We start from the raw sequence: 11491 nt of genomic DNA, 5'->3' as shown, positions 1-11491 counted from the left end.
CTCTCTCCATTCTTTTTTTTTTTTTTTTTTTTTTTGCTATTTGACTGTGGTACACACATTAGCTTGCATTTCGATATGTAACACAGATGTGAGGACTGTACTCCTCACAATGTATTAACTTTCCCCTATTCAAAGCCCTAAAGAAAGGGGAAACTTTGCTTGCTTTTCCAGGTTTACAGGAGAATTTTTCTAGTTTCCCTTTTGAAAGCATTTCCAGGGTATCCACACTGAGTCAGTTCAGTTCTAGCTTCCCTCTGAGTCAAGAGCCCTACTTCCAAACTCTAGTTAGCGCATTTAAACACCAAACGTTGTCTCTGATCTTCAAACTAAGGCTGTCCTCCTTCCTTAGCCCACCACTTTATTACTTAGCTATCTTTGATCTTATGCTTGACATATTTCCTTCCTTGGCCTGGAATTCTGAAATTTTTTTCTTGAATTGAAATGTGTTGTAGCACATGTACTATATTATGCACATTGCTGCAATAGCAGGAATTTAAATGCAGTGCCCACACCAATTCAACATGGCATTTAGAGATCAGTCATGTAAAAAACTGGAAAAATATTAATCCCAAGGTGTCATAATAAAGTATTTCCTTAAAGCCTCTTCATACTTCAGTGAGATATTCCTTTCTAATAAAAATTACCATAAAAATCTTATAATCTAAAGGAATGCATTGCATATGTCTATTGATCATTATGTATGTTGGAGAGGAATATGCACATGTATACATGCATATAGTTTTACATGTAGTGTATATATAGTAATTATATATATAGTTTATATACTGGTTGTGAATAGCTTTGATAGCAATTCTCTATGCACATGAATGTACATATATGTTCATATATATATACATATGTATTCTTCCAATTCAGTCAAAATTCTACCACTTTACTTGAAATTAAGCCTTCAACAATTTTTAATATCATTTTGATACATGCTGTGTTAATTATCAGTTGATAAACCCATGTCAAATCATATTTTTATGAAGCCAAGGAATTATCACACTCCTCTCTACACTGATAAGTGTTCTTTTCAGTTCTTGAAATCTATGCATAGTTTATTGAACTACTCTGCTATTTAGTACTCTTGTGAATAGAGGCAACAGGCCTTTGCTCACAATACATTCCTTGCACATTGAGATAAAGTGTACTGTGCTATAATTATGAAAAATACATGATATAATTCCTTTGCTACAGGCATGTAATTTTTGAATTTTGTAATTATGTAGATTTTTTACTACACCTTCTTGCTACAAGTTTTTAATCCTAAAAAATATTAAGAGCTGATATTTTTGTATTTAAAATATCACATCATTCAAAGACATTATTTTGAATGATGCTATTTACTTAATTTTTCAATCTCTTTTATTATTTCTTAATTGCTGTTTATTGTAGCATTTTAATTGTGTGTGTAGAGTCTCAAGTGTCTTCATGGGAGGCATTTTTCTTATTAGGATTATAATGACTCTCAGTACAACGTTGAGTCAGGCAGAGCACAGGCATTAGCAGCTTTCCCTGGGAGTTCCACTAATCAAACTGCTCTCCTGTTTTAGCCTTCCTGCTGCATTTCCCAAAGTGAATGAAATGAGGCTTGTTTCCTGTATTTGTTTGCTCCTCTTTTTCTGAAACATATTCAACATCACTAGTCTATAAATGATAGCTAGAGTAATGCTTCCTTTTTTATCTGGCCTAATTTTCTCCACTTTACAGAAGAAGGAAGTTCCTCTTCCATCATAAGCTTCTTATTGCCTGTCATTATTGTGTTGTTGTTGTTGTTGTTTATTAAGTAGCTAAGGTTTGAAATTTCTACAAGTTTGCAGACTGAATGAAACACCCTCAATATGCTTTGGTAAACATTACTAGAGAAGGGGTACTAAAACCCTGCAGGACTGTTCAGAGGAGTTCAGCGCAGAGAAAAGAGTATCCTGACCAAGTCAGCACTCACAGACTGCTATCCAATCTTGGGGTGCAAGAGCAATTTTTCATTTCAGATACTATTGGAGTGAGATGTACTAAATTTAGAAAATCTACTATAATCTACTATATGATAATTATTTACACAGAACTTAGTGACGTTCTCCTCACTTAGGCAGCTAATAAGTAGTGTAGGTAAAATAATTGCAGTAGTCCAAAATAGGTGCCTAACATGCAGACTTAATATACAGATTAATGTTAGGTATATTAACATCCGAATATACCTAATATAAGGCCCTACAAAAGATGGGTGCTTAGTATAATAATACACATCTACTATATAATTGTTATTATATTTAGCTCAATAGTCTTGTCCCAATACAAATACATTTAATGTTACAATTAATATTTCTATAACATTACTACTTACTGTTTGTATATGTACCTATCTAAATTCAAATATATCAACTCTAACCATACAACATTTGATAACTTTTTGTGAAGTTTAAAAAATTAGTAAAAGAAAAACTTTTAGTAAGGTTCTGTTTAGAATTAAAATGTAAGGGGTGAAAGAGGACTTTCATTTTTAAAACAGTACAGCATGATACTATTTCCATGGAATTATTTATTCTCTCAGTTAATGTAGTCATCTGATTACTACACATAAACCAATGTTATCATTTTAGACTAGTGCACGTCTCTCTGCTTCCTCTCTGTGAAAATTGTGAGTGTAATGCATCCCTTGACGCTAACAGGATGAGCTATTACTGGAGAATGTACAACAAATAAAATTGCATTTCTAAAAGCACTCTGAGGAGAAAATATTGAGTCTCAAATCAGTTCTACTAGATCTTCTTACTCTTCTGTAATTAAACAGAAGAATTAGCTATGGTGAGAATTTTAAGATATCTTCAGACTTCAGAGTATCATTTAAACAGAATTCTTTCTAGAACTAGATGCTAACATATAGATTTGAGCAAATTAAAATTTCAAAGTGTTTGCATTTTTGAGTGCTATGAATAGCATTTTTAAATGAATAGGCTAGATGAGAAATGAACAATGAGAGGGAGTCTTTTCCTTTTGAAGTAATAGGTATTGAACCCAGGGTCTTGCACTTGCTAAACAAGTATATATGAGGTATTTATTCAGTCCATTTTGTTGTTATTTATATATATATATTTTTTTTTTTTGGTCCGGTCGTGGGGCCTGAACTCTGGGCCTGGACACTGTCCCTCAGCTCTTCAGCTCAAGGTTAGTGCTCTACTACTTGAGCCACAGCGCCACTTCCAGCTTTTTTCTTTTTGCTTATGTGGTGCTGAGAAATCGAACCCAGGGTCTCATGCATGGAAGGCAAGCGCTCTACCACTGAGCCACCTTCCCAGCCCCTATTTTTATATTTTTTGTAAACAAGATCTCACTATCTTTGCCTGACTTGACCTCAAATTTATAATCGTTGTGCCTCCACCTTCCAAGGAGCTGGGATTAAAAGCATGGACCACCGTTCCCAGCTTACATGAAAGACTTTGCAAGTGTATTTTGTAATTTGTAGATAAGTGCAAATCATGGATACATCTGTTCAGCGATGAATGTTATGAGCATTTATAGACACAGTGAATAGATAGTAGGTATTTGTAGACAGGGCTGTAATTGCTTCGTGCCAAGAAAACATAAGAGAGAACACAAGGAAAAGGCCTTGGGTCTTGAGAGCAGGGCATTGTGAAAGACAAACAGCATACCTTGCAGCTACATGGGCCCCAACAAGGGTCTTCGTTTGTGCTCCCTAAACCACTGCAGTTGCAGGGCTTGCATTCTGGATAGCCAGTGTAACCGCGGGCACATCGATCACAGCCCACTCCTCCAAAGCCAGTTTTGCAGTGACAGGAGCCAGGAGCTCGACCTCAGGGAAGAATGTATGACATGTCAACCTCTTTCAAATAGACAAAGGATTTAATACTTAAGGCTCGAGTTATAGTTATCATTTGGACAACCTATTAGAATGGATCTCAATTATATTTTAAGTTGAACATTGCAGAAATGATTGTTCAAAATCCAATACCATTGTTAAAACTATGAAAGGACAAATATGTCCCTGACAGCATCAGTTAGTGAGAAATGTAAGAATGGTTATTTTTCTCATTTCGCATTGCAAGAGCATAAGGGAAATGAACTATGTAACTCTGAAGGGAGGAAAATAGGGAGGGGAAAAACTGGTAGAGAATGGGGGAAAGTGTGACACTGTTCAAAAGGAAATGTACTTATTACCTGAATCATGTAATTGTAACCTTTCTGTACATCACTTTTACAATACAATTTAAAATAAAATATTTAGAAAAAGTTATAATTTAAGCTTTCTCTAATGTCATAAAGGTACCATCATACAAATATACCATAATAAAAAATATATATAATAAAAATGTATGGGTTGTTGGAGAGAGGGAGGAGGTGGTAGGAACGAATCATTTCTTTGCTTTTTAAGATGTAGTCAACATGCAATTATGTGACTTACATCACTGATTACAATGTTATTTATATATTTGACACAAGTTATCAAGAACTTCACAGGAGAAAAATTTGGGATCTGTAGGTATACAGGTTGTAGAGGACAGTATTGCTAGTTATTTTCTTTCCTTCTTTGTTTTAAAATTATCTTACTAGGAATCTTTATAATAATTTCAAAGTCTTTCTAAGCAAAATTCTTCGTTAAAGCATTAGTTACAATAAAACTGAAAAAAAACTTTAACTGTTTTTATAAATTTGAATGGGTGAATAATGATGATACTGCCATACTGTAGTATATATTTAGGTGCAAATCAAGATTTCAGAAATCTTAATCATTGGCAGAAAATGCATCGTGAAAATTTAAAAGAAACAATAACAAAAATATTCTGCACACCTTATATTTGTGATTCTACATGTCTATTTTCTTTAACATTTTTAATGATAATCTACTTATTTTAAAACAGGAAAGGTTCAGAAGGTTGAAATCTGAGGATGATAGTTTGAAGGCTAGCGCAGGCAGGAGAGTTCTTGACAGTTACATCTCTAATTAACAACAACAATAAAAATAAAGGAGTGTGGAGCCAGGCTCTGAATTCAAGCAGCGTACACACACACACACACACACACACACACACACACACACACACTCGTAGGAGGGGGATAAAATAACAGTAGTGACAATTACATTATGATTTAATTGGTAGCAAAAAGATGGCTTTAAACTGAACAAAGACTCCAGCAATTCATCCCTTGGATATCAAAACATAATGCTCTTTTAATCTTTCCAGATTTAAGATTGCATGTAAATTTCTATATTGATAAAAATAAATTTTATATAGAAATCAGGTATGCCTTGGAAACATAGCCAATATCTTAAATTTAATCTCATTGCAGAGGGAAACATCCTTCACAGTGAGGCATAATTTACTTGTCTTTTCAAAGAAGACAGGACTTACTCTATATGCTATAAAGAAACTGTTCCAGATATATTTTATGAATTTTCTACTTGGCAAGAAATTGCTCTGGAAGTAGTTTCAAACATTTTCTACCAAGTAGTTCCATTGGCATTTGATTCCTTAATATTTGGAGTTCATTGTGAATTTCATTGCTCAAAGTACTTGGCAGTGGCAGGCTCTGTTCTTTAATTCATGACTGTGCCCATTTTCAATCCTTTATGTGAGCTTCTTGCCTTCTCTAATCTTGCTGTGTGATCTCCTCTGTTTTGCTTTCCATTCCCATACATTCATCCCTCAGTGAATGCACTAGAACCCATGCAGTCTACAAAACAATGTAAGAAGATATAAAAGCTACATCTGTCACAGGTTTGCGATTTATACACATACATATACACTCTTCTTTTTCTGTGGTATAGTCTGTCCTGAACTCAAGGCCTCATTCTCTTGTTCAGTTTGCTTGCTCACAACTGGTACTATACCACTTGAGCTATACCTCCAGTCCAAATATTTTCTGGTTAATTGCAAATAGTATCCTAGACTTTTCTGCCTGATCTGGCTTTGAACTAAGGATGATGCAGTGATTTCAGCCTCCTGAGTAGCTTAAGATGTCAGATGACTCTCTTTTCTTCTTTCTTCGGGTACACACATGCACACACACACACAAACACACACACACATACATAACATGCACCTTAGAAAATCACTTTTGTTAATGACAGTGGTCCTGTAAGATTATATAGTTTGATTTCTCGATGACATTTGCATAACTAACTCACTTTATGACATTACAATCAAAGAAAAAACTTAATTATTGAGATGAGCAAGAAATTGGTTCCTTGGGGAAATGCTGATGCACTGATAGATGTAAGACTGTTTGCTGTAGGGAAGGAATTTACTGGAAAGTGATCTAAAAATAATTGACATTGGTTTGTTGGTGTCTCTTCCAGTCATCCGGACATGACTGTATGCAATGCTTACCTCGCAGGGCGTATTTCTCATCCTTGACACAGATCTCACTTAAAGAGCCAGCTGGATCACAGTGACATGGCTGACAGGGCATTGGATAACTTGGTGATACCTAAAAAGTATTTACAAGAGTAGATAAATATTAAGAGTAATTAAACACTAATATTAATTAATTAATTTTGTGCCAGTAGTGGGGCTTGAACTTAGGGTCTCTAAACTCTCTCTTAACTTTTTCACTCATGGCTGGTAGTCTACCACTTGAGCCATGTCTCCACTTCTGTTTTTGTTGTTGATGTTGTTTTGCTAGTTAGTTGGGAATAAGAGTCTCTCAGCTTTATCTTCCCAGGCTGGCCTCAAATCATGATCATTAGGTCTCAGCCATGTGAATAGTTAGGATTACATGTCTGAGCCACCAACAATGCAACAAACTTTCAAAATAAAGTAGATTAAAAGTGAATACTAATTTTAAAAATATTATGAATTATCTATAACATACATGGGAAATTTCTAAGATTAAATTTTAAATGGAACCATATTTTTTCTCATATATTTTTTTTCTAAATCCAAAGCCCATAATTTGTATTTTTTTCCTTTAGAGCACATAAAATTGTTTGTATCCTAATAAAATGTGTTAATATACACAGAAGCATACCTACTTGTTTACATATTCTCAACAGTAAGAGAAAAATCACTTGAGAGCTTTGAGTAATTTCCACATAGCATACCTTAGAGAATATTCCTAGTAGGCAAACCATACAGCAGAAATTTTCTTGCCTTGAAAATACAATTTTAGGGCTGGGAAGGTGGCTCAGTGGTAGAGTGCTTGCCTTGTGTGCATGAGGCCCTGGGTTCGATTCCTCAGCACCACATAAGCAAAAAGAAAAAAGCCAGAAGTGGTGCTGTGGCCCAAGTGGTAGAGCGCTAGCCTTGAGCTGAAGAGCTGAGGGACAGAGCCCAGCCCCATGACTGGACCAAAACAACAAAAAAAAAGAAAATACAATTTTAAAAACTCATATTTTTGTTATGTAGATTCAACAATTATCAAAATTTTGCCAAATAAGTTTCATTTTTTATCCTTAACTATTTTTTAAGGGAAATCTTAGCTAAACACATTCAGGCCCTAAAACATGTGCCTCATAATCAAAGTATAATTATTATAACAAAGAACTATATTATATCTGTGGTAATCACTAGTATAATCTCATCATAACACCTTCCTAATTGTTTTGTTTCCTTATTACAACACTGTTCAAATAAGTACAGTTTCCTCCCATTTTGCCATTCAAGAGCTTTACTTTGATTGATTGTGGAATAAACAAAATAATAGAAATTTATTTTGTTGCTCAAAAATATACTACTAAATAGTTAAATTAAACTGTATAGTTATTTAGGGATCTCTATAACCTGGGAGAAAACAATGCCAGCTCTGTAATTAGGAAATCTTGAGCTCATATCCCAGTGTGACCACTTACTGGCTGTGTGGACTTGTGTAATTTGTTTACTTCCTTGTAATACAAGGATAACAAAACAACTACAGTGTGGTTATATAAATTAAAATGAAAAGAAATGGCAGGTGAGCCATCTCAGAAGATTTCTTACCTATCCTAAATGCTTAATATAACTAGTAGCTTACTGTTGACTGTTTTAATTAAGCAAACCTAGTCAATGTCCAGATATTTTAAATACATTTGTTTCTCAGATGGCATAGAGCAAAAAACTAAATTAGCTGCCAAAGAAATATTGAAATACTATTGAATATGTGTGTGCATGCGGTTTCCACCAGTAAAAAAAATCATTGTACATTCATACATTTAGGCTTAGTTTATAAGTAGAAACTCATTCGCTAATATAAATCAGAATGTCAAAACTGCAGTTGTTTGCACAGCTGATAGAATATGAATCAGCCACATCCACATAGCAGTTTCAAAATCATTTGTTCAAGACACATTTGTCTCTCATCACGAAGAAAAGACTGAACAAAACAGACTGGAGGCAGAGTCCCGGTCTTCAAGCTTATAGGAATGTCAGATTTAAAAGACACTGATTAAAGAGAAAATGGTAAATGATAAAATAGACACATAAACAAGTGTTATCAGAAAAAGAAGTATAATAACACAATACAATGAAGTCAAGGAATGATTTCTGAAAAAAAGAAAGAAAGAAAATCTCACTTAAACTTGAAGCTTGAAATAACAGTAGCAGAATGAAATTGGGAGGTTTTTTTGGTACCCAAAGGAAGCACCTAACCATTAAAAACAAACAAAAACCATTTTATAGCACATTGCAACTTGATCAGAAAAAAATGCTAAACGAAGTTCTTTAGGGAAATAAATAACATAGGAAAACAGGTACCTAGAAATGGTGTACATATCTTTATAGTTAATGAGAACTATCTTTTTACTTTCTTTTTATTTCTTTAAAAGAAAATTAAGTTGAAACAAGTTATAATATTATTTAGGGAGATTACTTGTGAAGTATGGAAAGAACAATCCAAAAGGTAAGCCAAGATGAAACCAATTTAAATATCAATCATTTAAGTTTCCAAACTGATAGGTAGTAAAAGAAAAAAGAAAAACTAAGGCAGGTTAGAAGAATAATATGACAAGCACAAGAAGCAGAAGTCAATAAAGAAAAGATTAGGCAAAAATGATTTTGAAATGCTAAATAAGAAGAAAAGCAAAGAAGAAAAACAAAACAATTTTAAAGTGTTAAAAATTAAGAATATAATATCAGTATAGAAACTCTAAACTTTGAGAATAATATGGAGATATTAAATTTTAGAACTTAAAGGAAAAAATGTGTGACTATGTGGATAAAATAAACCAATGCTTTGTAAAGTATAATGTATCAAGTTGATTTACAAGGATCAAGTATCATGGTACAAGCTTATACTACCAGTGCTTGGGAAACTCTGGTAGGATGAAAAAATGTTCCATCTAGGACTAACCTGAACTACAGAGACAAAGACAAGAAACAAGACCATGAAACTTATTTAGTTCCTAATTTGATAACTGAAAAACTTAATTCATTATCTAATTTCCACAAAAAGGGAGTCAAATAGTTTTCCTAGGTAATCCTATTCTACAAATGTAAATTACTTATAAAAGAAAGAATTTTGATTTAGGCAACCCGTTTCCCAACTCCTGTTTTGAGGTCAGTGTACCCAAAACAAATATTTGTGAACTATATTGCAAAAAATACTCAATTACAGATAAGCATTTCTTATGCAAAGATGCAAAACTCTTTAAATACAACCATGCGAGAGTCAAGAAATATAGTATTTCATGAGTCAGTTAGATTTAACCACAAATACAAACTTACTTTAATATTTTACAATTCAGTTAATGTAAATTGGTTACACTAATGAATAGGGTGAAAACATATATACATTTAAGTAGACACAGAAAGGCATTTGGTAAAATTCAATCCCTCTTTTTTTTCACACACAGTCTCAGCTACCTAGAAATAGCAGGGAAATTGCTGAATCTGATAAAAATGCATCCATAAAACCCTACAACTCATGTCATACTCAGAGTGAATTATTATGTTTCCATTTGAGATGAGGAAAGAAATAAAAATGTCATTTCTCACCATTTTTACTTAACATTGGCATGAATATTGCAAGGCAGAGTAAGCCTGAATTTATCTTCTGGCAACACTTTATGTGTGTACTTCTAATGAAAATCTAATGTAAAACTACTAGAAGCTATAAATGAATGTTGGATGGCTTCAGAACATAAAGTCAATATGGAAACAACTTTGCAATAACAGCATAGAAATAAAAAAGAAAAGTCTTTTAGAACCAGTTTTTATGGATAATCTTTTTAAATACAACACTAAAGATGAAATTTAATTAAAGATATTTAAAATCCCTATACCATAATTATTGTTACGAATCATTTTTAAAAAGACACATATATAGACATATCCATTGATTAAATGATCTAGCTCTATTGCAATTTTAGTTCTCTCCATCTTTTCGTAAATATCTCTCCCCCCAAAAAAAAATCCCCAAGTAATATTTTCTGTAACCAAGTCAGTGGTAAAATTGGACACAACTACAAAGAAACTACAATAGACAAATGTTTAAAATGAAGATAAAGTTGGGGTACTACATTACCTGAAACTAAGTTTATTGAAGTTAATCAAAGTATTGTGGCACTGGATGGCCAAAACAATGAAGGAGATATCCACTAATGTTCTAGATTTTGAACCACATTGCTTATCACACATCTAATTTTAAAATGACTTGTTGACCACAAATCATTATTTTATACAAGTTACAAAGATTTGCTTAGATTTGTACTAGCATTAAAAAGAAAAGCTTCTGAATATAAAACTAATAATATTTTGCCAGGCATTAAAGGCTATCACCCGTTATCCTAGATACTCAAGAGGCTGAGAGCTAGAATTGTGATTTGAAGCCAGCCACGGCAGAAAAGTCTGTCAGACTCTTATCACTAATTATCCAGCAGAAATCCAGAAGTGGAGGTATAGCTCAAGAGGTAGGGTAAAAGCTTGGAGAGGAAAAGCTGCTGGGCTCTGGTGGCTGGTTCATCTTGTATTCTTGTCTATTCAGGAAGCTGAGGTCTGACGGAGTTTGTTCAAGGCCAATGTGGGCAGGAAAATCCAGGAAACTCCAATAAAATACCACAAGCCGGAAGTAGACTCTTTATTTTGACACCTACCTTTTTAGAGAACCTATCAACATTATTTTTCTGTACAACATACCATTGTATAAGATAGTAAAAAGAACACAGGATAGAAGAGCATAATTTACCCCTTTGGGTCTGAAGAAGCCATCCAGGCACGTCTCACAGTTGATGCCGGCTGTGTTTTGTGTGCAGTTAATGCACACGCCACCTCCAATATACTTCCCATGAATGTTTAAACTCAGGTTTCTTCTAGCAACATTTTCATCATAGTAGCATTCGTCAGCTTTTCCATGACAATTGCATGCTGTGTGAAGAGAAAAAGAAATTCATGACCATGAATTTCATGCTTCAGACAGATTTAAAAGATATTTTCTATGCCAGGTGCTGGTGGCTCACGCTTGTAATGCTAGCTATGCAGGAGGCTAAGATCTGAGGATCGCAGTTCAAAGCCAGCCCGGGCAGGAAAGACTGTGAGACTCTTCTCAGAAAACCGGAAGT

At 33.9% G+C, this 11491-nt stretch overlaps 1 protein-coding gene across 1 annotated transcript in view; it reads right to left on the bottom strand.

Annotated features, from left to right (window-relative positions):
* Nucleotides 1–11491, bottom strand: part of Lama2 (laminin, alpha 2) — a 544126-nt gene that overhangs the window by 311996 nt on the left and 220639 nt on the right. The window contains exons 8-10 of the mRNA XM_013026778.1: nucleotides 11119–11297; nucleotides 6351–6450; nucleotides 3654–3814 (exon numbers count right to left, since the gene is read on the bottom strand). Of these exons, the coding sequence (XP_012882232.1) occupies nucleotides 3654–3814; nucleotides 6351–6450; nucleotides 11119–11297 (440 nt within the window). The remainder of the gene's footprint in view (nucleotides 1–3653; nucleotides 3815–6350; nucleotides 6451–11118; nucleotides 11298–11491) is intronic.

The sequence above is a fragment of the Dipodomys ordii genome, unplaced genomic scaffold, assembly GCF_000151885.1.
Source record: "Dipodomys ordii isolate 6190 unplaced genomic scaffold, Dord_2.0 Scaffold97, whole genome shotgun sequence".
NCBI lineage: Eukaryota > Metazoa > Chordata > Mammalia > Rodentia > Heteromyidae > Dipodomys > Dipodomys ordii.
The sequence above is the reverse complement of the archived record's forward strand: the minus strand, read 5'-3'. Positions and strand labels throughout refer to the sequence as shown.